Source organism: Camelus dromedarius, chromosome 24 (assembly GCF_036321535.1).
Source record: "Camelus dromedarius isolate mCamDro1 chromosome 24, mCamDro1.pat, whole genome shotgun sequence".
NCBI lineage: Eukaryota > Metazoa > Chordata > Mammalia > Artiodactyla > Camelidae > Camelus > Camelus dromedarius.
The window spans coordinates 1,575,099-1,601,819 of NC_087459.1; the positions used below are offsets into that span (position 1 = coordinate 1,575,099).

A 26,721-nucleotide genomic window follows, 5' to 3' on the forward strand; every position below is an offset into this window, starting at 1 on the left:
TTGGTGTTGGGAGACGGTGCTCGGGCTCACAGCACTTAATGCAGGTCATGAATACTGGGAGACAACGGTAACTACGATTTATTGAGCATGCCCTATCAGCCCAGCAGTTTCCATCAATTAACTCATTAAATCCTCAAAGCAGCTTTGTGAGGACGGTACTGATGCCACCCCCATTTTATAGATGTGTAAACCGAGGCCATGATATTTCCAGCCTCATTCCTCGTTCCGGGGGCATTTTTCGCCTCTGTACGTGTTTTCCTTCCGTTAATCAGGGATAATAATCGGCACGGACGTCCTCCGGGACCTGTAGTAACACTATCAGACACGACTGCTGTCACCGTTACGGCTCTTAAAACTCACAGGGTCAAAACGAGGACTCCCGGGAAACCGAAGCTGCTTTTGTCAGCGCGGGGCAGACCAGGGGTAGGAGTAGCGGGAAGCTACGCGCCCGCGCCTGCGCAGATTCAGTGGACCCGGACGGGGCGGCGGGCACGTGGCGACGGTGGCGCCTGCGCAAACTGCAGGAACCCGGGTGGGGCCTGTAGGGTAACCATGCGGCAGCGGCGATGCCGGCGGGGGAGGGGTCTGCGCAGAATCCTTGAGAGAGAGGGCGTGGCTCTCCGCGGGGCGGGGCTGCCAGGCGGTGTCCGCGCAGACTCTGCGGGTGGGGGCGGAGCCGCCTGCGCGGGGGCGGGCGCCGTGGCGGCTGCCAGGCTGACGTGGAGGGTCCGGGTTAGCCGGTTCCGCGAGCTGCGGGATTGGGGAGCGACGGGCCGGGCCGGGCCCTCCGGCCCAAGGCGGCGACGGCGGCGGCGGCGGTATAAAGCCGGCGACGGGGAGCATGTAATGTCGGAATGCGGAGGCCGCGGCGGCGGCGGCAGCAGCAGCAGCGACGACGCCGAGGACGAGGGTGGCGGCGGCGGCGGCCCCGCGGGCTCCGGCTCCTTCAGCCCGGCCCCGGCTGCGTCCTCCGAGGGCCGGCTCCGCCGCGGACTGCGCGGCGCCTCCCTCATGGCGCGCCGGCGGCCCGAGCTGCTCTGCGGGGCCGTGGCGCTCGGCTGCGCGCTGCTCCTCGCCCTCAAGTTCACCTGCAGGTGAGGCGGTCCGTAACCCCTGGTCCCCGGCCTGGAGCCCGTCGTGCCGGCCTGGGGCGCGTGACGGGCTTGAGGCCCTCAGGGTCGAGGGTCGTAGTGGCCTCTGGGGAAGTCAGGCCTGACTTTGCCTGGAGCGTTGGACTTAACCCTCCTCCGCCAAGCGGCCCTGCTCGCCGCTTTCCTTCCTCCCCGGCCAGCCAGCCATTTGGCGAGGTTTGGGGATGCTTCCCGGCGCCCTTTCCTCTTATTTTAGTACCAGCGAAGGTGGGCAAGGTTGTGAGTTGCTTGTCACCTGTTGGAGTTTCTTGGGGGTGCACCTGTCACTTGCGTGCGCCCAGGCTGTAGGACCCTAATTTATCTCCCATTTTATTTTCCCTATTCCTTGGGTAGGTGCAGACCATTAGCGTCCCAGGCGTTGAGAATTCATGCACTCAGCAATCTAACGATTCTTTATCCACACCTATTATGTGTGGAGCACTCATCCAGGTGAGCGATGAAGGTAAAAGTCCCTGCTCTCCGTTTCATGGGGTGATACAGGCGGTAAACAAGTAAATTTAATATAGTTTTAACGGGCTTCAGAAAGTGCTGTGCAGGAAATAGAATCGATGAGGGTGAAGCAGTAAGGCCTTCCTAAGGGAGCTACATAGGAAACTCACCCAGGAAGAGGAAGGGGCCAGCGTTGGGGCGATCTGGAGGAAGTGTGCAGGGTAGAGGGAACAGCGAGTGCAGAGGTCTGAGGCTGGACAGGGCTGGTGTTTTCCTGAAACTAGAAGGAAGGCCTGAGTAGGCTGAAGCATAGTGAGCAGGAAAAATGAAAATTAACGTGTCTCTCTTTGGGAAAGTACACAATTAGGAAATTTACTTTAAATTTCAGGAGTACTTTTGGCCTGCCAAATCCACAGAGTATCTCCTGGGACTCCAGTTTTTAAATCTATGTTGCCATTGACTGGCATATTGGCCAAGAGGAGGATTTCAACTGGAAACATTTTTATTGAGTCTGTTAAACACAGCATGTGGCTCCCGTTGTCAAAGAGATGTCAAAGGATTGGGGATTGTAGTGGAAAGTAGTAAGTTACAACTATCATTGAGTGTTTGCCATCTGCCAGGTGCTGTACTACCAGCAGGGTTTCTCAGCCTCCGTACTGTTGATATTTTGGGCCAGATAATTCTTTGTTGTGGGGGACTTCCTATACATTGTGGGATGTTTAGCAGCATCCCTGGCCTCTACCTACTACATGCCAGTAGCTCCCCCTAGTCCTGGCCCCCCACCCCAGATGTCACAACCAAAAATGTCTTTAGACAGTACCAGATGTCCCCTGGGGAACAGAATCACCTATTTGGGAACTACAGATTACATGAATGTATTTATTCGTTTAACCCATAATTTGAGAGCCTAGTATGGATCACTTAAGTCTCAGTCCCCAGTAAAGTCTGGGTATACCCTTCCAGTTTACACACGGAGTGGCACTTTGATCATGTTGCAAAACTTGCCCCAAATCACATCCACCTATTAAGTGGCTGACCTGGAATTTGAATCCTTTTTTATCAGGAACTAGGTTCTTTTTTTTTTTTTTTTAAACATTTTTTATTGATTTATAATCATTTTTATTGATTTATAATCATTTTATTGATTTATAATAATCATTTTTTATTGATTTATAATCAATGTGAGGAACTAGGTTCTTAATGTTGTTCTTTATCATGTCCAGCACAGGGAAATTACACAAATTGTTTTACAAGGCAGACTACTGCAAGGTGGAAATTATTTGGGTTCAAATTAGGGAGAGAGGTTTTCTCTCTTCTAAGAGTGGGGAGCTTACTTGCATCAGTTTATCTGTCTGTAGTAATAATGTCTAGTGTTCTGAGACAACATGACTTGATATGAAAGTCCTTTGAGATTTCAGGAAGAAGAAAGAGTGTAAATCCAGTTACTGGAGCAGACCAAGCAAGATCCCCACCTGCTTCGGACAAGGGGAGTGAGCCAGTGAACAGGCTGCTTGCCTGGCTAGCTCCTTTCTGTGCCCCTGGCGAATTTGACATTCTTTTAATAGACTCAGGCTGGCTTTCTTAGAGTCGTCTTTGATTGAATGGTGTTACGATACTATTTTACCGCCCTACAACTGGCTGTAACATTTCTGCCCCTCTTTTCCGTTTTACTTTTAAGATCTTTGTGTTAACGAGGACAGAGGCTTAAAGGAGAGTAGAGTTTTTAAAACTTGATTTTTATTAATAGTTCCAAGCCTGAAATAAGTGACAGCCCTCTTTAGTGTCTCGTTGCTTAGCTGAGTTCAAATCAGATAGCATTAAGAAAAGATTGGTTTGGGGTTGAAATGCTGTTAATAATTGTGCATTTCTGCGCACTTAATCTCTGTCCTCCTTGCCTTTCTATCCATTTACTCTCCCTGACTTGAGCCTCACTTTGTTTTTACCCTGATTTGGAGGGAGAAAATTGTGTGTATGTTTGTGTATCTGTCTCTTTATCTATATGGGTATATATTCATTTTGTTTTATTTCCTTTTGTAATCGCAAAGCTGCTACAGGTCCTCTTTGGAAGGAGTATGAATCTCATACAAAACTTGGGAGTTGCAGCAGGCCTTCCTTGTTTGTGACCAACTCTTGAGTTTTGGGTGCCTGAGACTTAGACTTCAAAGCTGCAGGAAATCTTTGATCTAGGTATAGTTTCTCAAAAACTAGCAAACTGAGGAGTTAAGTGGAAACTTGTGAATGTTTCTGATGAGGCAGAGGCATATGTTTCTCTTGCCTGGTTAATGTTTGCCTTTTGATGGGCCACAGGTTTATCTGGCTCGCTTACTTGAGCTGTTCTGAACATGCAGAGCAACAATACTAAGTTGATGGTTATCCTTTGTTTGGATGTCACAGACCTGTGTTTTCCCTCAGGTTGTGTTATTGAACACTTAACATGAGATTTGAATAGTGGAAAAATAATCAGAGCAGAATTTTGTACCTGTTGAAAATGTGTCACTTAATTGCTGCCAGGCCTTCCTCCCCTCTGCATGACTGTCTTCGTGTCACTCAGGTCTCAGCTGAAAAGATACTACTCTGACCACCACCCCATCGAGGAGCTTCCGGGTCCCCCGTCACATCACCCTGTTAAGTTCTCCCGCAGAGCGTGATCATTTTGTGTGGTTTTGTGTTTGTTTACAGGTTTGGTTGTTTGCCTGTCTTCCTCCCTGAGAAAGTCAGCCCCTTGAGAGCACATGTTCGCCTCCTGTGGCTTTGGTACCTATAGTGCAGTGCCTGAAGCACAGTGACATTTGCTCAGTGAGCATTTTTTTGAATTATTGTGTCAGTGACTGAGTTTTTCATGTCGTAAAGATCTTTTACATAGACAAAGCTCCCTGATTGCAGGGTTAAAATGTTAGTTTGAATAAACAGGAAATTTGCTCTTTTAATAGCATTACTTTATGATGTTAATAATTTTTGGTTAAAATAGGGAAGTAATATATTTAAAACTGTCTCATTTCAGAAAGCTGACACCTTCTAGATGTAGAGAAGGGTGTGGACTCTTTTCCTCAAACTAAATGACCCAGAGCTCTCAGAGTAGCTTAGGCCTCGGGCATTTGTGTGTTTTCTTTTTTGGTTCTAAATATCTGGCTGGCTGCTGCATACCTATCTCAGAGCTGGCATTGCCTTCCGTCCTATTCCTCCTTCCTGCTACTTTGCTATATTCTGAGAAACCAGGTTCATTTGAACACATATAAACTTAGAACACAATTAGGTCATCCTTAGATTCATCCCTAGTAAGGCAAATGGGCCTTCCAACATTTTGATTCTTTCAGATTGTTCTTAATAATATATGTCTATATGGATTGGTGTTTAATTTGCTTTCACCTGTGTTCAGGTGAGATGAGTAGGGTAGGTTTGTTCATTTCACAAATTACTGAACTTCATAGTTCCAGGAACTGCTGCACAATGAGGATCTAACAGTGACAGAGAGCCAGGGTCCTTGCCCTCATGGAGTTAATGCTCTGGTAGAACAGATAGTTAATAAACAGGTAATATAAGTAAGTCACAGACTATGGTGAGGGCTATGAAGGCAGCTAAGGGGAAGCTGAGAGGAAAAAACTTGAGAGCTACCTGCTTCGGTAGTCATCAGGGTAGTCCTCACTGAGGAGGTGACAGATCAGCCAAGCTTTTTTCTCATCAGCACTGTTCCTCAGTGCCCCTCCTGCAGTCAGTCTTCCCGCCTGACTCCTAACTCCAGACAACCACTGATGTGATTTATTTCATTATAGTTTTGCCAGTTTGGGAAGTTCATATAAATGTGTTCATATTATACATATTCTTTAGCATCTGGCTTTTTTCATTCAGTATAATTATTTTGAAACTTCTCCAGTTACAGTATGTATCAGTTCTTTTTTTAATTGCTGAGTAACATTTAATTGTAAGAATACACCCCAGTTTATTTATCCTTTCACCTAATGAGTTACTCTAGCTTTTTTATGCTTACTGTTTATGTGGTTTGTCTTTTTCCATCCTTGTGCTTTCATGCTGTCTATGTCTTTATGCTTAAAATGTGGGTTTTTATTTTTTGTTTTTTTAGATATCATATGGGTTTTGCTTCATTTTCCTGCCTGGTAATCTCTTCTTAATTGGGGGGTTTAGTCCTTTTATGTTTAATGTAATTATTGATATGGTTGGGTTTAAGTCTGCCTTCTGGCTGTTTGTTTTCCATTTGTACCTTCTGGTCTTTATTCCTTTCTTGGTTCTTTTCTGCCCTCTTCTGGGTTAACTGAATATTTTGAGGGTTCCATTTTTATTTCCTCTATTGGTTTCTCAGCCAAGCTGCTATAATGGTTTTGTACCACATTAGTGCAGATATATGGACAGCTTAGTGTGTTTACTAGGATTTTTTAACTTGGTAGGGTGCAACCTCAGCCAAGACATTTTTGTCTTGATGGGGAAAGTAGTGGCAGCTCTGTGACTTCTGACCACTTACTCAGTGTTTTGTTTCTCCTCCTGACCTCTCCCTTTTGGGAACTTCAAGTACATACTCAGGAAACTTTTTCAGTTAAATGGCTGTTGCTTTGTTATTCATCTTTGTTAACCTTTGGATCATGATATATATTTGGAGAAATCTACATTTTTATTTAATTACTACTTTTACCCGAGTGCCCTGGATGAGTACAGGCCAACTCCAGCTAATAAACTAAATGTGAGTTGATTGTAAGCATTTTCTATGCTGATTAGTGGTCCCATGTGTGCTCTCTCCCCTTATTTCTGAGTGAGCTCACCGGTGGCCCTGAAGCCATGGAGATCAGTGGTTCCTGTGGAGAGCAAGGCTTTAGAGAGATGAGGATGGAGTTTCTTGGGTGGAGAAGGCAAGAATCTGAGTTATTCAGACACCCTTCTCTTCTGCTCTCCCCTGCCCTCCCACCCCACACTTGGGGAGATAATGTTAGAGAATCATTTTTAACACGTTATTCATGTCTTGCATTCTCTCAGCCAAATGTTGCCTTAACTTAGCACAAAATTTTACTTCTGTGCTCCAGGACAGTGTTTTGGGAACTCCATTTTCTTATTCAAAAGTTTTTTCTTTTAAGCTTCATTCTTCTTCCACACAAATTTGTTGTTAGAAGAAGAGAAACTAAGCAATCTTGTTTGTGTTTGCTCTTTTTTTTTAGCCGAGCAAAAGATGTGATCATACCAGCAAAGCCACCTGTCAGCTTTTTCTCCTCGAGGTCTCCGGTTCTTGACCTCTTCCAGGGGCAGCTGGACTACGCAGAGCACGTTCGCCGGGACTCGGAGGTGGCGCTGCTGTTCTTCTACGCTCCGTGGTGTGGACAGTCCATCGCCGCCAGGGCAGAAATTGAACAAGCAGCAAGTCAGCTTTCAGACCAGGTAATGCTGACGTTCACCCAAGAATCAAATGACTGTCAGTCCATGTGCAGAGCTGGTTGTCCCCTAGGGACACTTACCCAGATGGCTGATTTTGCCAGGGTGAAGGCCAGGAGCCTTACTTTGTAAATTGCAGAGCCTTCTATAAAGAAGCGGGATTTCTGATTGTGATGGTCATAGTAGGTTAGAGGCAGGAAAGGGAGCGGATTCTGCAGTTCCTCGTGATGCAAGCCAGTGCTCATCTCAGGGTGCCATGCTGTTTGGTTTCAGTGCTGAAAGGGGTGAGGAGACTGAAAGTCCTGTTGAATATATATTTGATCTTTGTTGATTAGTTATTTTACGTAAGAGAAATACGTGTATCATGACTACAGTGTAACAGGCTGACCTTTTAAATACCTGGACCAGAACTATATTCAGTAAATATTTAATGAATGCCACCTTTGTGCTAGACAAGAGGGATAGGCAGGCAATTGATACATAGGCCTTATGTGTGGCGGTGGTTTCAATCCAGCGGGTCCCAGTTGTCTTTTATACAACAAGTATTTTATGATGTCCCTTTTTCTGTCCTCAGAACGAGTTCATAGATGATCAAACTTCCTTATACATATAATTTCAAAATAGCCAATCTTATGCACCAACATAAAGGTGGGTAACATAAAGATGGGGAAAAAAACCGTGCTGTATAATTAAATCATATGTGCTTCAGTATGTAAATGCTTGGGCAAGTTAGTTCTCTGTGCCTCCATGTGGAACCATTGTGAAGAGGACAGTTACAGGTGGAGACCCGTAAAGGTGTGATGCGTTGGCGACTCAGGTGCCACGGGGACACTGCTCTCAGTGATATGATTTTTTTCTAAGTGGTGAACAGCTCTTGGTAAAGTTCTGAACCAAACAGTACTTTCTGCCCTCAATTAAACAGAAGTTGCCTTCTTAAGTGCAGTGAACACAAAAGCCATGCTTTGGATTCACGTATAAAATGGAGTTGGGTTCTGGGCTTGAATAATAGCAAACAGATTTCCCCCAACATCAGTGTCTGGCAGGACATTTAAAACTGCTCTGGATGATGGGGGTGACTTCCCTGTGCAGAGCAGTTCTGAGCATTGTGGGATAAGTACGGCGGCCTCTGCCCACTGCATGCGCTAAGCTTCCCCGGCCATCACAACCAGCCAGAAGGCTGGTAGCCCCGTTCTCCTGAAGCAGGACCTTGGGCTTAGAGAGCCGAGCAGTTTGTTAAAGATCCCAGGACAAGTGGTGGAGGTTTCAGTGCTATCCACAACTGATGGGCACTGCTTTTCTCAAAGATTTTTACAGCTCCTTCTAAATTGAGAGCTTACGGTTCTGTGTTCTCAGTAGGGAAAAGGAGCAGGTTTATTTTTGGAAAAAGGCAAAAACTGAGCAACATTCCTTAATAAAACTTGCAAACGTGATAGATGGTGCCCTATTTTTGAGACGTCAGCTTTTAGTAAAGATACTGTTGCTCTTCCTTTGTATAGACTCTTAAAGGAATTCTTGAGACTCTCTTCTGTTTTGTGCGGCATTGCTGTCTAGTGAGTATGAGGAACCTGAAAGTGACTTTCCATTTGTAGTCTCTTCATATTTTTCAGTATTTTGTTATAAAAATTTTAAACACATAGCAAAAGTAAAAGAATTTTACAAGTACCTGCCACTTAAATTCTACTATTAACATTTTATTATGCTTGTTTTGTCATGTATTTATCATGGCTTTCAACTAGAGACAGTTTTGTCTCTGTCTGGAGAGATTTTTGGTTGTTACCACTTGAGAGGGAGATGCTGCTGGCATCTAATGGGTAGAGGCCAGGGATCCTATACCATCCTGCGTCTAGTGTGTGGGACAGTCCCGCATGACACGAACAAACAGAACAACGGCAACAAAAACCTGTAACGTTCAAGCCCAAAATGTCAGTGTTGCCAAAGTTGAGAAACTCTGCTCCAGTCTATTAATCAGTCTTATTTTGAGTACATTTCAAAGTAAATTGCAGGCATTGGGACACTACTCTTTAAATACTTCAGCATCTACCAATGAATGTATATTTAGTCCATATTTTTAATATCTGATAGTACATTTTAGAGTATAGCTTTAATCATCTATTATCTTTATTAGTTTTTAATATAGTCTTTAAAAATGTTCCTTTGAAATTTGTGGTATTTCATTTGTAAAGATTTTTTTCATTCTCAGATGCTCAGTTTGACTATCGAAAGATGTCTCCTTCTACTAAGTTTTAGTGTATTCATGCTTAGAAAAAGTTTGTTGGTGTTCATTCACTTCAGAATCTAAAGCATTCCTCTTGGGACAGACTCCAAAATATTCAGAGTCCTAGCTGGACACTGTAGATAAGAGTCTTTCTTTTTCACTGTAGTGGTAAATGATGACCTTCTTTGAACACTCAAAATAATTTTTTTCATACTTTCTGTTTCAGAGAGGAATAGTTCCATTTCTATAATTTAATGTTTTAAACCTTGGTAAATTTTCAGTTGTTATTTATAGTCATTTGAGACCTTCTTTGACTTGCAGGTGTTGTTTGTGGCAATTAACTGTTGGTGGAACCAGGGGAAATGCAGAAAACAGAAACATTTCTTCTATTTTCCTGTAATATATCTCTATCATCGGAGGTAAGAACTTTTAAGTAGTGTGTCTAATTCCAGTTAAGTCTGTCAGTTTCAAGGTGAGTTTTGTTTTTTTTCTGTTTAAAAGTATTCACTGTAGAAAATTGAGAAAATAACAAATAGGCAAAAATAAAGGGTCTGTGATTTTGTCAGCCATTCATGATCACCATGTGTTTTGATTTTTACCCTCCTGTGATATACATATCCACTCCCTTTTTTAAATTAAAAAAATGGGATCATGTAGTAATACTATTTTCTAAACTGCTTTTTCTTTTATGAACATTTTTTTTCATGTCATTACACATCCTCTACAGCATTGTTTTTAATAATACTGGTTACTCCACTGAGAGGTTGTACATTTCAGACGTTCTAGAAGTATTTTATGGTTTAAAAATAGATGAAAGTCCTTATCCCATTACCTGGCATCATAGCACAGTCAGGAGGGTGTCTTAACATCTTTTCATTTGGAAGGAAAATTGCAACAAGTCCACAGTCCTATCATCCATCATTCTGAACTCCAAAGAGCTCTGAAACCCTAAAGGCTTTCATAAATTTTGTCCCCAAATGGCATCCATCTGGCCTGAAGTAACAAGTCCTTATGCCACTTCAGGTTCCACTGTACTCATTTTGCTGCAGAAATACTGCTGTTTGATTTTGGAGTACTGCCCAGACTTTGCTGTGGAGGAGAAGTAATGTCTGAACTCTGACTTGAAGGATTTTTTGAGACAAGAGATGGGACTTTGGACTTTGTTCAATGTACTTGGCTTGAAGTTTGTTACTGAAGGTAAAATGGGATAAGAAGATTTGACCAGTAAGAGCTTTTACTTTTTAGGCTTTATTTATTTCCTTCCTCTAAGATTCATGGATCTTAATCAATGGGGTTTTATAACAAACAGCAGCAAACTCTCGTTTGTGGATTATCTGTCACATTCCACTACATTCCTACGTCTCTAACATGACATGACATTGTGTGGCACATAGTGTTGTTTCTCAGGAGCTATTAAATAGAACTTGGGCGAAAAATATGCTTTCCTACCCCATCTCCACCCTCACATTTTCCTGTGGATACAAGAACATTTTCTCAGAGTAACTTTCTGATGATTACTTTTTTTCTTTCTTTTTTCTTTTCTTTTCTTTTTTTTTTTTTTAAGGTAAGTGTAAGTGTAAGGTGTTAATACTTGAAGGTTCTAAAACTCAGTACTCTGTAATGAGTGATGAGCTCACCCTAGAGAGATCCCTGCATTTCTTTTTTTTTTTTGACATAGGAAATAGGGCACAGATGCCTAGCAGGGAGTACAGACATTGCAACTGTATGTAACCAAGCCAGCTGCCCAGAGGTAGACTTAACTTGATGTGGCATTAAAATCGTAAGAGTTCCCTTGAATTGAGTACAAGTATCATTTTGGGGTACGAGAGTGTGCAATGTCGTCTTAGACTGTTTGTTTTCTTAGTTTTTATAGAAAGGTTGAAAGAACACGAAAGGAACTTTAGAAATACCTAGTCCAACCCTCTCGTTTTTCAGATGAGGAATTTGAGGTCGGTGGTCACCTTGAAGTGCTTGCCCTTCATCTTTGCCTGTTGGAGTTTTACTTGTTGAAGTCAGTTCAGACCCATTAACACTCATTTCAACATCTACCATTCCCAGTGTACCAAAAACAAGAAAGTGCTAAGGCACAGTGAGACCCAGAAGATAGCCTTTTTGTATTCTCTTTAAGAATCTTCAAGCCCTCTCTTTTCTACATACATATACGAGTGAAATGTGTTCCTTCAATTAAACTCTCTCGTAAACATTCTGTCGTCTTGAGGGTCTTCTGGTTACCGCTGCTTGCAGTTGTGGCCCTTGGGCAGACCGCTGCTGTTTGTTTGTGTGTGTGTGTTGTTGCTTCTGTTTGTGTAATGGCGTAACTAGTAGTAACTGCTTACAGAAGTTAACTGACTTTTCTGTTTTGTGAAAGTGGCTTCCATTTTTTTGACTTGTGTTGATACCAGTTACAAAGGCAGTTTATAAAAGGCTCTGAAGCAGAAGTAGTTTTCTCAAAACACTGCAAATCTCAGCTGCCCTAGGTCAGCTTGTCCTAAGGCAAGGCTGTAGTGTGTTGGTAAAACAAGTTTCACATCCCGCATCCTGGGATCTTCTCATTACAGCAAGTCACTGGGACCTTTGTCACATCGCACCAGGGAACCTCCCGGAGCTTGTTTGCTTGAGTAGATGAGGCTTCCAGATTGGTTGGTTCCCTGTTGCTGAACAAAATAAGTTATCAGATGATTTTTTGATTTCTTCCTTTAAATTAAAAATTGGTGGTGGTTGGTGGGGTTGGTGGTGGTGGTAATTTTTAACGTTCAATTAGTTAACAAATTAGCTGTTAGTCTTGAGTTGGTAGAATTGTTAACCCAGTCTACCAGCTGTGCATGTAGAATGCTATTTTTACTTTTTTCGTGCTAATATTCTTCTGTCTGGCATCATATTCTGCAGTGCGCGCTGAAGAATTGTGTTTATCTCATCCCATTATATGTGTGTGTGGATTTCTGTAACCATATATTACAGTATTGTGATCACAGCATTTGTGTAATTCTTCACTGTGCTCTCTGTTGTTGCTATTAACAGTAGGCTTAATGTCAATTTCTATTTAGAGAGAAGAATGGTTATGGAGTTGCTGAATTTCACCATACTCCCCCACCCCCACCACATACCACCCAGTTGTATTTGAGCAATGTCTCTATTGTGCAAGATTGAAGAAAGCCCTGTGAGGATTCTGATTAGCTTAGGAAGATGACTGAATGTTGGAAGTACTGCATAGCAATACTAAATCAAATTCCTTTGCATCCCCAAGCACAGCTGGAGGGGAAAATAAGGAAGATCATTTATACAGGTCCCTGATTTCATACCTTCATATAATTTTTTGTTGTTATAGTAAAGCTTTAAATAGGTTTAAGGTTCACTTAATGATCCTTTCTGTAAGTGCCTTTGAGAATATTTAGTAACTACGTTTTAGTAGTTAGTTGGCTGTGGACCAACTGCTTAACTTGTTCCTTATTTCAGACTGACTTGAAAAGAAATGTCTGCCCCCCTACATGGAATTGTATAGTTAAGATTCTGGAATCCTTTAGCATTTGGTCAGTTTCCAGCATTACCTTTTTGTTTTGTTTTTGTCTTTTAAAGAAATACTATTGTGAGAATTTTTTTTCAGGGAGTAGAGTGCATTTTTTTTGCTTTGAAATTCAGTTTGCAGATTTAAGCTCATGTAAAAGAGTAATGACCACTTACTTGTATGTCCCCTCACATAAAATGCTTATTCTTAATCGGCCCTCCGGTCACCTCCCGGAGGCCTCTTAACTGTGAACCAGTTGGGATCCTAAAACAAGACGTTTTCATTTTGTGGTATGGGTGATTTCAGTTTTACATTACAGGTTTTAATGCATGGTGTATTATTATTTTTTTTATTTTTATTTTTTTGGTACTAGTTTTGGACCAATCGAATACAAAGGCCCCATGAGTGCTGTTTACATTGAGAAGTTTGTCCGCCGGGTGATGAAACCACTTCTCTACATCCCATCTCAATCAGAGTTACTAGATTTCCTCTCAAACTACGAGGTACCTATCTTTCCTGTCTTCTCCTGTTCCCACAGGCTTCACTGGGTTGCACTGGATTGTTTGTGTTAGAAGGGTTTTTATACCTCCTGATTTGTAGCAATTAAAATATCACATTATAGATAAACCCCAATTAAATGCTTTTTGAGATACTTGATTATAGGGATGGTTTGGCCGCATAAGTTTTAAGAGAATAGAATACTTGGAAAACCTTGTCTTTTTTATTTGGGAATTTTTGACAGACTTTCAGTTTGTTTCACAATTAAACTAGAGGTGTAAGAATTAATTTACAATTTATTTGCAGCTACAGAGTTCTAAAAATTTTATTTGATGCTTTTACTATGAGATACCTAGTTTTTCTTGTCGGTTGTAGTTTAGCTTTAAAAACAAAACAAAACAAAACTAAGAATATGTTCCTTTCTGTTTTATTAAGTGCATAACTATTTCAAGGCTCATCAACAGAAGATTTCCTAACATGGCTTCTCTACTGCTTTCCTATTGTCAGCTTCAACCCCTGATGAATTATTTTGATAGGATCTTCAAATGCATGTTCAGGACAGCTTATTATTGAGAGGCCAGTATAAAGCTTAAAATGATCTCAATAAATTATAAAAATAGTTCCACAAAAAAAATTCATTGAATCAAGTGTAAAATCATACTTGAACACAGGTGAAAATGATACTTAGCTGCAAAAAAATCAAGACCAGAAGTACCTGATAGAGATAAAAAACTATGAATCCAGACCTTGCTAATTGAGAATTTAGTAATTGTGACTCAGTTGAAGTTTACCTTTTGCACTATGTATATTTTACGTAGGTGGGATTTGAATTTCTTTCCCCAGAACATCATTTACAGCTTTTTTTCAGTTACGTTAGAAACACTATTGATGCGTTAACTATTAGCAGATTACCCAAGCAGCAGCAGTGTTACTGTCTAGTTGTTCTGCTTGTGGTTCTTGGATGTGCATTTGAGTGAATGCTTCCTTACTCATATGTGGATGGAGGGTTTCCATGCCTTTTGTGGGCTTGTTCCTGTTTGGCGTGGGAGGCTGATGGGCAGGAGCTGCTACGCTGGGAGGCGGGGCATCTGCGCCTAGTTCCTTTGGCAGCACTAACTGGGTCTGTGACTTAGGGCAGGCAGGGGACAGGGTTTTCTTGAGATTCCTTTTAACTTTAGGTGCAGTAATTCTGTGATGTGTGTTTCACATAGATTTGCAGCAGATGACAGGCAGAGTCACTGAAGGTGGTACAGCAAAATGGTGAAGAATCAGGGCTCGGATAGACCTGAATCCAAACTCATCTCTATCACTTATTGGCCCTGTGGCCTCTGGCTAGTATTTAACCTTTTTAAGCCTCCATTTCCTCATCTGTGAAATAGGGATTAAATGAGATAAAACGGAAGATGCCTGCTAGGATACAGTCCTAATAAATGGAAATTTATCAGTAAAAATGAAGTTGTGGGGAAATCCTGGATAGTTTGCACTACTGAGAGACTTAAAAAGTGCATAACACCTGCCAGAATTAGCTACTTATATAAAAAGAAAACCTTTTTTTTGGTAGTTAGGTGATAAAAAGTGACTGGTAGGATCCAAGAGGTCTTCCTTCAGTTAAGCTCTGTTGGGACTTTTGTAGAACACTGTGCCCAGATTTGTACCCTCTGTTTTTTCCTTCAAATTTTCACTCAATGTCCTTTAAAAAGTAGAGAGAGAAATGGGAGAAGTTGACACTATGGAGCGTCAACAAATAACATATAGCATGTGCTTACCCTTACCCAAAAAAGTGTGGGGAAAATTGAGATTGTTTAGCCTTATAAAAAGAGCACAGAGAGGCAGCTTCGTTATTATTTCCAGCTCTGTCAGAGATTTGTATCCAGAGAGTTCTGAGCCAGATCTCAGCAGAGGTCATGTGATAAGAAGGACTCAACTAGGTCTCTGGAGACCTGAGTGTTAGCCCTGACTTTCGCAAGTCTCTGATTTCTGAGTTTTATGCAGATTTCTCATCTCTGAAATAAGGGAGTAGGCTCAGATAAACCCTTTTGACTGTTTTGGCTTTGGTGAAGTTTTGAGGTTGGAAATAGGCTGATAGAAGAAGGTTCATGAGTTTTTGATTGGGAAAGTATTTTTGAGACAATGGCTTTGAACATCTATATCAGAAATCTTTTTAATCCTTTTTCATTTAGTGCCTCTAAGATGTTTGTAGTTGGATCTGCGGGAGAGGGACAAGTGCACAGTTGTGACTGAGCAGCAGGGGTGATTCCTGCCCTTGAGTCTCTGCATTCTTTGAACCTGCTTTTCAGCAGCGCTTTCAGAGATCATGCTCCAGGTCTAACATTGAGTCCACGTGAGACTCGCCATTGTGCCAGTGACATTACTCAACGTTGTTTTTGTGGCACCCTACTTAATTAGAAGACGTGCGACAATGCTGAGACTGCCTTTAAGGTGGGACCCAAGAGAGTGCTGCCAAGATGGGACTCTCTATAGCTTTCACTGGCCTTCCCTGTGGCTGCCTCCCAAAAGCTGTAGATGGCTTTCAGCCTGTGAGAATCATCTTTTGCTGAGCTTCTTTTCACCAAGGTGAAATTGTTGGGTTGGCAAGAGACAATATTTGACTAATTGTGAAAGAATTTGGGAGTCAAGCTCAGCATGACACTGTGAAACCACTTGTCTTGTGAAACATACCAAATACTGCCTGGGAAGAAGTGATACAATTTCATTCACTCTCTTTAAGATAACGTAAAGATAAAATTTCAGATCCAGAAGTGAAACCGCCATCATGGTTTTGACAGTTGAATAAATAGGAAAGTTAAAAGAATCTTTGGAGGCCCCACTCTGGAGCCTAATACACTATTAGACATTCCTCTAAATTAAGGTTTCTGAACCTCAGCATTATTGACGTTTGGAATCAGATAATTCTGCGTTGTGGGAGGCTGTCCTATGCTTTGCAGGATGTTTGACAGCATTTTTGGCCTCCACCAACTAGACTGTTAGCACCCCCTTGCCTCCTTAGTTGCAAAATATCCAGGCATTATCGAATGTCCCTTGGTGGGGTAAAATCACCCCGGCTGAGAACCACTGCTAAATTACTGTTTCCCCTATAAGCCTTAAGGATGCCTCACAGGTGTTAGTACACTTTTTTTTTTTTCATGTAGCACACAGAATGCCACAATCAAATTGTTGCAAGTTTATTTGCTTATGACAGTGGCAGTAGAGAGAAGATGAAAATTAAGCAATACCTTAATTAGTAAATTCTAGAGTCTTATGTATGGGAACTAGAGCCAGGAGTGAGTTATGCTGTAATCGGTAGAGCTGCCCTTGATACTCTAATTTTTACTCAAGTCGTTTGTCCATACCTGCAGCACTCTCCCCCAAGAAAAAAGCATGCATCCTAACTATGTTAAGGGTACTGCTAATTTAAAGAAGTCTTGTTATGAAAAATACTTGTTTTGATCAAGAGCCTTATCTCCTAATTTATATTTTCTATAAATATGGATTTCAATATCAAGTGTGTTTAAATTTAGGTATACCATAATTGGGCTGAAATAATGAATGTTTTTGTGGCATTTGTAAGACTTGTTAGGATAGCATTGTGTTTTGTGTAGGTCTCTAGATGTGTTTGTGAGTCTTGTAGGGGTGCATTTGATAATTTTCCCCTTGTTAAAAAAAACCAATATTGATTACTTATAAATTTGTCTCTAATCCAGGTATTTGTGAACAGTCTGGATCATCATAAGGTTCTGTAGTTAGTGTCTATTGGGAAGTGATGATACCCTGAAATTAACAACTTTGTATATTGACATAAGCTTTTATTATATGTATGCTGAACTCTATTCACATGTGCTTATATTGCTGTTATAAAGAAGAATGCTGTAATTCTATCTTGATTTGAATTTTATAAGTCCCACAGATGAATCCTTTTAAAAGCCTATTTCAGATGACTTGATCGTGAATTACCTGGAAGAGTAGAAGTTTTTATCCAATGGAAAATATTTTATTCAATTTAGATATCTCAAACCTGCCCAAATCAGATTGCTCATCATTCACTATAGTTTTTATATTTGTAAAATATGACACTGAACCCAGATACAATTTTTAGGAAAACAGTTTTGGCCTTTAATTTACTGAACATTGCAGAAACATTAAAGGTGAATATTATAAATACTTAACTCTATAAATTCCAGAATACTTTAGACATTATTAGCAAACAAAATATGAATGAACTATGCATTGGTAAGTGCCCTCCAGTTTTCAAGTGCTTTTACTTCTAATCTTCCCACCAGCCATGTGAGATAGATGGAAATTGCAGATCCTTTCAACAGATTAAGAAGATAAGGTACAGAGAGGGTATGATTTACCCTAAATGGAGACTGGAATGTATCCCAGGACTTCTGTCCCCCAAAATTCTTCCTCGTACCCAAAGGAATGTTTAAGGTCTCTGAGTTGAAACTTCACTATGTATCTAGAGGTTAAAACTTTAAATATTTAATTATTTTGTCAATTTTGAACCTTCCTCCTTCATGAAAGAAGAATTTTGAAAGTTAGCTTCTTAATTTGTAACTTTTTTCCCTTCATTTTTAGGAATGGTTCTGAGAATAATTAGTGATAAGGATGGGATGTAGCTATTGACTTACAGTTAAAGCAGCAGAGTTGTACCATTTCCTGCTATTAAATGGCTTTTTGCATTCATTCTGCAGAACTGGGAGTGTTTTGTGTATGATCGTTACACTATGGAGGCAGAGTAGAGTCTAAATTTTCTTCCCAGATATGCACTAAAATCATACTTGCATTATAAATAATGAATGTAGCTAAAATGAAGTGAACTTGCTGATGGACACTGCAGAGGGAGCTCAAAAGCTTTAAATCAGTTCATTGCAAACCATGTTAAGCTCTGCTTTCTTCATTTACTCCAATTGTAGAATTCCTCTTCCTTGAAAGTCCTTCCTACTTATTTAAGATACAGACAGGACAACTTAATTTATTACTTGTGGACAGCATAGTCAAACATACCTCAGTGTCATTTTTACTTTGGTAGACATTAAGTTCATTGCGAAGGGAATAGGACTGAGTATGGTGATGTCACTTTCACAGTCACTAGTTTTATGGCTCTTCTGTCTATTTTTCAAACATCATTGGTCTTAAGTATTGGTAGGTTCTACATCAGTAATGCTCTCTTTTTTTATATTTTAAACCATGTGATAGAATCATCTAATTTGTACCTTATGATTTACCCACCGATTGCCCACAGTATTATTTAGAACTCTTTTATGTTGTATCTGTAGTCAAAATATTTTTGAAGTCTTTCCATGAATTTGTATAGTTTATCCCTCTTGAGGACAGTGATTTAGCATACATCCATTTTATTCTTAGCAGTTTTGATAAGCCAGATTGTTTTAAATTTAAGTGGGATAGGAAAAGGCTTGGGAATCGTTTAGAGGGAGAAGCAGGGCCTTGGGTAAATTGCCTGGTGACAGAAACCTAAGCACTTTGGAGGAAAACCTAGTAGGATGCTTGGTACCTACTGTTATCCTTTTGTTGGTTAGTAAAAGTCTACTCTGAATGTTGAGCAACTAAATAGATACTGTTTCTGTCAATTCATAGTTCTATAACCCTGTGAATTAGGTAGTTTTAAATTTTCTAGGTGTGAGTTAATGTTAGTGCAGAAATATTTCAATTGCCATTGAGTAAAAAAACCCACTGGAGTAACCATTCTCATGGCCACTAGAGGGCGTGTGCACCATCTGCTGAAATTTATGCCACACTGCCAAGGGTGCTCACTTAAGAAAGAAATCTTTAATGCTGATGAAGATTTGCTGGCCTCCTGTAAACAGTCTATTTTCAGCCTCCTTATTATAGCAGGTACTGAAGATGCTGTACATCTTGGAATGGAATTGAAAACACACAAACTGGGTCAAGTTATAAGCTGCTACTCCTGTTTTGTTCTTCACTAAATTGTAAACTTGATGGAGGAGCTTTGTCTTATTTATCCTTTTATCCTCATTGGCTCTTTAATAAATGTTTTATTTTGTGCCTTTTTTATACCAGGCACTCTCTGAGCTGGAAATACAGTGATGAATGAGAGAGCTTCTGTTTCACGGACTTGTTTCACAGAGTTGAAAACAAAGGAAAACAAATAAACAGATTGTAAGGGGTTGAGTAGTATTCCCCCAAAATTCACATCCACCAGAAGCTCAGAATGTGGCTTTATTTGGAAATAGGGTCTTTACAGATGTCATTAGTGAAGGATCTCAAGATGAAATCTTCGTGGATTTAGAGTGGGTCCTAAATCCAGTGACTGGTGTCTTTATGAGAGGAGAGGACACAGAGACACAGGGAAGGAGGCCATGTGAGCATGAAGGCAGAGACTGGAGTGATGCAGCCACCAAAAGCTAGGAAAAAGGCAAGGAAACATCCTTGCCTAGAGCCTCCAGAGTGAGCATGGCCCTGCTGCCACCTTGATTTTGGACTCTGGCCTCCAGAACTGTGAGATAAATTTCTGTTGTTTTAAGCCACCAGGTTTGTGGTAATTGTTATGGCAGCTCTAAGAAACTTAACACACAGGGTAATTTCAGACAATAAGTGCTACAAAAAGAAAGAAAGGTGAAAAGATAGGTCTAAGTGTAGGGAGGAAGGGCGTAACTACTTTAGAAGGCAGAGAATACCTCTCTGAGGAAATGACATTTGAACAGAAACTTAGAGTGAAACCTTTGTGATATGATCCATCCCTGAGGAGATTTGGAGAAAGTGCTCCAGGAGGTGGGAACAGTAAGTGCAAAGGTCCTGAGGGAGGAACAGGACTGGTGGGGCCAGAGCAGAGGGGAGAGTGGTAGGAGATGAGGGCCCAGTGGTGCCTTGTGACCATTGTGTGTCCTGATTAGACCTCTGATTATTGGGCAGATGAAGGGAAGAGGAACAGTAACAGTCAGTTTTGTTCACCAGGCAGCTGTCCAAGCATCTGGGAGGGATCGATGGAAACACTGCAGCTGGAACCTGGGGTAGGTGATCTGTACGTGTTGGTGAGCATCAGTGTGAGGAGGGACAGCCTGTGTACCAGCAGGGCTTCCACCCCAACCTCAGTCCAGTGTCAGGCTGGCCCACACGCTCGGCCAGCTCATCTGAAAAAGAGCCTCAAAAGTATATTAGGCAGGTCTGAGTTGTCTGCTTTGAACCAGCCCCTGGGTTTATTTACAGCCAAGCCAACAAGGGACGTAGACCTGGAAAGGTCCACGTATGTGAAGTGTATGTGCTTTGTTCCCAAACTTCCCTTTTTCCAGATTTAAGAAAGAACTGTGGAGGAAACTCTGAAATATATAATGATTTCTCAAATACAGTTTTGGTTGGGGAGACACTGAAACTTTGGGGAAATGCTTGCAAAATTTGTTTTACCTGAAGCATAACCAGAGCCAGTTTAATACTTTTAAATGATAATTTTCAATAGACATAAACAGATAACTATCACTTCATTTTATTTCCTCTTTTTATTATTTTGAAATGTTCATTTAAGTTACATTCTTAAACATGCCACCTTTCAAAATTTAATACAGATTGTCACAGTATTGTGAATATTTGAAAAACAGTACCTGTTTCAAAAACTTTGCCTATTTCTTGCATTTTAAATAGCTAGTATTCTATAATTCATACAAACTTTAATCCTCTCACATAGTTGTTGAATCTTATGATCTTCATTTCTTTGGCAATGAAAAGTAAAAATAATTTTGCTTATGGGGTTGTTCACTTTGTATTGTTTGTGAAATTTCTTTGGTCAGACTACTTGGAAACTTCAGTATCAGATCTTCTGAGGATAGAGGTGTCTTCATCCAAGCTGTATAGCCCCTTGGGAAAGTGCAGCAGTGGTGTCATCAACAAGAATAAACCCTTACACTGTAGAGAGGTCTGCAAAGGACCCCTGCAAATGGTCTAACCTTTATTCATTTTTAAAGGTTTTGTTTGGGTTTCCCATGAAGACTCAGAATTCAGGTTGTTTTTCCTTCCGTTAGTGTGTATACCAAAACACATACATAGTTGCATACATGCATGTCGACATATACATGTTTATGGGCCATGTGTCTCCTCCTGTGAAGCCGCCTGAGATAACATGATGGGGGAAGAGAGCTGAAATTCACCTCATTTAATTTTTAGCCATGAAACATTTCTTAATATTTAGAATGAATTTCTTCCATTTGGTTTTGATTTAGAAGATTGGTTAAAGTTGAAAGAAGTTTAAATGAGTCTGTTTTCTTTCCATTATTTTTCATTTTTATCTTGTATCCAGTATTTACTGATTAAAATTTCTGAAGAGCTTGTCTTCCTTTGTTTGTGGTAGAAAGGCTCATCAGAACCTGGTTTGATATCTTGAGAACCCAAACACTGCATAGTTCTGCTTTGAGCCAATTCTGAATTGGCTTGTTAAAAACATGTTAAGGAGTTTAGCAAAAGAAAATCCTATTTTGATAACTTTGCTTTCTTTTTTTGTTTTGTTTTGTTTTTGTTTTTGGAGGGGAGATAATTAGGTTTATTTATTTATTCATGTTTAAAGGAGGTACTGGGGATTGAACTCAGGAACTCGTGCATGCTAAGCATGCGCTCTACCACTTGAGCTGTACCCTCCCCCAACTTTGCTTTCTGATTTCCTCAGTTGTTTGAGAAATTAGGTTTTTTCTGGATTTTTTTAACATGTTAACATTAAACACTCTGACTGTCTCAGTTTATACCAGAACCAAAACCAATTAGTTTATTTATGGATAAATCATTCCATTATAACGGAATCGTATGAGAATACATAAGTGATTTAGATTTGAAAGGTAGTTTGTTCCACTACAGATCAGAAATTTCCTCTTTTATATATGACATACCAATTTTAAACTTCACCGACAGGTTAGATTTCCACTTTACCTTTCGGATCTTTGTCCAAGTGATCATATCAGCTCCACAGTTACTTACTAAGAAAATGCTGTTATGTGCTTTAGGGCTGGAAAGGACTCTTTACATTTGCCTAGTGTTTTATAGTTCATCAAGCTCATTATTCTCAAAAACTGCATGATGAACTGTCCCCATTTGCCAGATAAGGAAACTAAGACTTCACATTGAAGGGTTCACCCAAGATCATTCGGCTGTCAGATTTGAGCTTAGGTCTTGAAATTCTAAGCCCAGCACTGTTTCCTCAAGCATCTCACACTTTGGCTTTTAAGACATACAATTATAGAACAAAACTGGACAAAATGAGTGCCACAGGGCCTTCTAAGAAGGAAGAAATTCTGAACAGGAAGGCAGAATGTATCTGGTACGGGACAGTTAATTGGTTTGCAGAATAGAGGGGCATTCTGTGACAAACTTGGGGAAATGGAATGGGCAGTTGGAAATTGGCATGGAGGAACAGGAGGGCTCTCAGTAGACTGATCTGACAAGAGAGAAGGGCCGCCAGTGTGGAATGCTGGGCTCTGAGTGTTGGGGGAGGAAAGAGCCCCTCAAAGGATGGCCTTAAACACCAGTGGATTCAGTCAGAGGTAACCTGATTTCCAGTGAGTATAAAGGTGTGTTTAGAGTGAGGAAAGGAAGAGGTTGAGGAAGAAATGCAAGAAAGTTTACAAAGAAATCATTGACCTAGTTTGCCTGGAGTTACTAAACAAAACCAAATGAGTGCTTGAACTTGATGGTGAGGTTTCAAACCAGGGACCTAGGAAAACTGTCCACAGAGTGTGGAAAGACTTGCATAGGGAGAGGGAAGGAAGTTTCAGCTCCGAATTGCCCCTGTAAAGCTGCTGCAACTCCATCCCTTGCCCTGCTGACTAATTGGAGGGAAAGGTCAGCCCTAACTGGCAACATTTTTCATGTGACTTTTAAAAAATGAAATGCAACAAATTGCGATTGTTAAATTACAGTGGCACGTCTTTCTTGTTTTAAAATATTTCCCATTGCGCAGTGACTGACGATGTCCCAGTCATCTAATTCTGCTCTTGTTCTGCAGCCTGGAGTACTTGGGTACTTTGAGTTCAGTGGCTCACCCCAGCCTCCTGGTTATGTGACCTTCTTCACTTCAGCATTGCATTCATTAAAGAAAGGTAAACACGATTCATATTAAGACATTAGTACCTTGACAGAAATGTATGTATATTGGTATCTTCTTTTACATATGTTATCTTTATGAATATATATTTAATTTTCTTGATTCTTTGTCTCTGTATTTGTATTAAATAGTTACATTGTTTTATGTTCTGTTGGCAGACAAAAGTTTGTGCTATTTCATATGTAGTCTCTTAAATGTTTAGTTTTTTAAAAATACAGCTTGATCACACAGTGTCAGCAATGATGTATTTTGCACTTTAAACTTTATTGCAATCTCTTTTCATTTGACATTGTAAGTTTTGGTCAGAATTTTTAGTGGTTGTATTGTCAGTTGGATGCATCATAATCTAGGAATACATTTCCTTCAAGAAGTATTTTTGTAAGTATAAAGGTCATGTCACATTACAGTGTAAGTCTTCTGCCAGGTTCACTACTCTCAAATCCATATGTATATTTTTTTTTACTTAGCTAAATCATATATCATTTGAAGTTCTACTTTTTAAATTAAACTTGGTATCCTGGCCATTTTTTCACATTGCTCCGTGTTCTTTCTATCAGCCATGACCTTGCATCAGTTCTGTCAGATACTTTTCGTCTGCTCACTTGTCTTCATCTCCTTGTTACCACTCTGGTCCAAACCCCTTCCCCACCCCTAGACTAGACTAGTGGACTCTTAACTGGTGTCCAGTCTCACCCCTTCTTCCTCACACTTGGGCCTTTTCATGTGCTGATCCTTCTGTTTGAAATGTGCCCTTACCTCCCCAGCTCCTAGGGCCCAGCTCTCGCCCATCAAACAAGCCGTCTTCATCATCCATCAGGTTCCAGCTCAGATATCGCTTCCACAGTCTCCCCCCTTGGATGCCTTGTTTTCTTTCATAGCACTTAACACAGCTTGTATTTATGTTGTGTGTAGTTACGAGATGATTTGTTTACTGTCTGTCGTCTTCCCTGGACTGTGAGATTTCTGAGGGTGGGGACCTTGTCTTCAGTTTAGTGTTCTTTCTCCAGCGTCTGGCACATAGCAGGGGCTCAATCACCATTTGCCCAATGAGTGACCAGATTGATGGCCATATCATCTTTCCCCCAGTAGGTCAACCAAAAATATGTAACCATCTTCCCATTACTGGCTATTACATTGCTTTAATATTTAGAGGAGTGTTGTAATAGGATACCATTAATACATCAAGCGATTATGTGACTGGCCATTTTAATATATACATTATCTTAAGGTTTTATGCATGGAGGATCTACCGTGTTCATGTTTTTCATGTGGGGGACAGTGGGAGAGGACATCAAGCTGTCACAGTAAGCATATCTTCTGTCCACTTCCAAGACTTTGAGCTGCATGGCTTCAGGTGACCAAGAAGACTTAGTGAGTCAGAGTTTGAATTTTGAAAACAAAATACTAGCAACTTAAAGAAGCTTAGGCAGATGTTCAAAAATGGTCTTAGAAAACTAAATAAAGTCCTTTGAAGAAGATCTCAACTGAAGATTATGTATAAAAGGGTAACCTAGAGCCAATCACTAAAATGGTAACATTCAAGTTCTTGAGTTGGAGAAGCTATTTCAAGATTTGAAAGGATTTTTTTTTTATCCAGTTAGCTTGTATTGTGTGTTAATGATTCGTTTTAAATTGCTTTTTCATTCAGAGATTTCCAAAATCTTGCTGCTTTTTGGGAAATTTTTCCAAGTACCAGATAGTAGCCTTTTTCCTCCTTTTTTTTTTTTTTTTTTTAAAGTATAGTTGACTTACCCCTGTTTTTCATTTTTTTTCAAGCAAAGGAAAGTGATTTTAAAAAAACTACTTGAAGGTACATAATGAACTTCTTTGGTCAAATCACTAATTTTGACAAATGATTACATGAAATTTCTTCTCAGAGTAACTCTAGCTCAATTTACCTTTACCCCTTTCTTCCCTGTTTTGTTATTCTAGTTGGGTTTTATAAATTCCTTTTGCATATGAACTTTGCAAGAACTGAGTTCATTCTCATTAATAATTTTTTACCCCATTTTTGTGACCCATTTTTAGAAGAAAAAGACAAATCTGTTTGGGAGAATGATTTTTCTATAGTGTGTGTACTCTAAAGGATTACCTAAAGTAAGTCTTACCTTGGGCATCTGGGGTTTTTTCCCCCCTTTCTTCCTCCTGCCCTGAAGGCAAGCGGTATTTCACTTATTAATAGCCGGTGTTCAGTAAGAGAAGCACGTGCACACTTTTTCTTTAAAAATGGGACAGTTTGAAATGTAAATTCTAGGCCATTGTTGTGTTTCGATTGTGTACACAAACTGAGGCCTGAGGAACGTTTGACACACTTAACGCTGGTTATTGCGAGCTCAGCTGAGGGAGTGTTTAGACTGTGTGGTAGAGAGCAGATGTCCTGGTTCAGTAAGCCATGGGTGTATATAAAGTGCACATGTCTTTCTATTGCCTTAATGGTTTGTTTGTTTTTCTCATTGCCTTAGAAATAGCCAGGACACTCTCTGACATTCATTTCTTGGAGTTGGCTGACCATCGGTCTGCAGATATTTTGGGAATGACGCATACATGAAGCATCATGCCTAGGTGCTGGGGGTGAGCTAAGAGGGGAGTGTTCCCTACGCTCAAGAATGGCATGAGTTTAGTTGTAGGGTCCGGTTCCGTGACACTTTGACACTCCCTTAAGACTGTCTGAAGTATGATATTGTTACACATTATGATAAAGGAAATTAGGGAAAATTTACTTACCACCTTCGCATTTAACTGACTTCTCTTTTGCTGTTTTAACGATTTCCTTTCATCTTAATTACCTGGGTCCTTTACCTGTTGATCTCAGCCTTGGTGCTGATTCATCAGTTTATGTCGACACTCCTGTTCGCTGCTGTGGGCAGCGACCCTTTGTTATGTTTCTGTCCTAGCCATTTTACTTTTATCACTTTTTGCATATAGCAGTTCTGTATTTTCATATAGTTAAATCTGTGGGGGTTTTTCTTAATTTATTTTTTTCTAAGTATCTATCTGATCACTAATCAGTTCAGTTTCTTCTTGAATTTTAAAGGTATTTGGCACTTAATACTATTTGGATTTACTTTAGCTTAAAATACAGAGCACAGTTGGTTTTCCTCCCTCCTCATTGGCTAAACAATTAGCACTGTTTACAAAATAATGCTTCTTTATCCCTCATCTTAATGATGCCTGCTCTATCACAAAGTAGTTTCTTATGTGTAATTGGGTCCATTTCTGTGTTTTCTCTTGGTCTAGATACCTCTTTTTTAATGAGTAAATATAATTTCATTTCTTGCTTTGTATGTAATTACCTAGTGAAGTCTGAATTCTGCCTCCTCTAGTTCTTGTGTTTTATGGAATATTTGCTTTTTATTTTTTTTTCAAATATTCTCTCATATCCATCTATGCACTTGGCTGAATCTTGGTTGGAATTTTATTAAATGTTTAAATTGACCTGGAGGTAATTGACATGTTCATAAAATTTAGCTTCGCTTTCTTGGATCACAGCATTATTATT

General features: G+C 40.3%; 1 protein-coding gene across 3 annotated transcripts in view; it reads left to right on the forward strand.

The window, feature by feature from the left end:
* Positions 1 to 733: 733 nt before the first annotated feature.
* Positions 734 to 26,721, forward strand: part of TXNDC11 (thioredoxin domain containing 11) — a 55,813-nt gene continuing 29,825 nt past the window's right edge. The window contains exons 1-5 of one of the 3 annotated variants that reach the window (XM_064478175.1): positions 734 to 1,094; positions 6,740 to 6,956; positions 9,487 to 9,584; positions 13,041 to 13,170; positions 23,124 to 23,217. In XM_064478175.1, the coding sequence (XP_064334245.1) occupies positions 847 to 1,094; positions 6,740 to 6,956; positions 9,487 to 9,584; positions 13,041 to 13,170; positions 23,124 to 23,217 (787 nt within the window). In that variant the 5' untranslated portion in view covers positions 734 to 846. Of the gene's footprint in view, positions 1,095 to 6,739; positions 6,957 to 9,486; positions 9,585 to 13,040; positions 13,171 to 23,123; positions 23,218 to 26,721 lie in introns of those variants that run through there. The other 2 variants (XM_010980039.3, XM_064478176.1) reach the window with 2 other exon arrangements.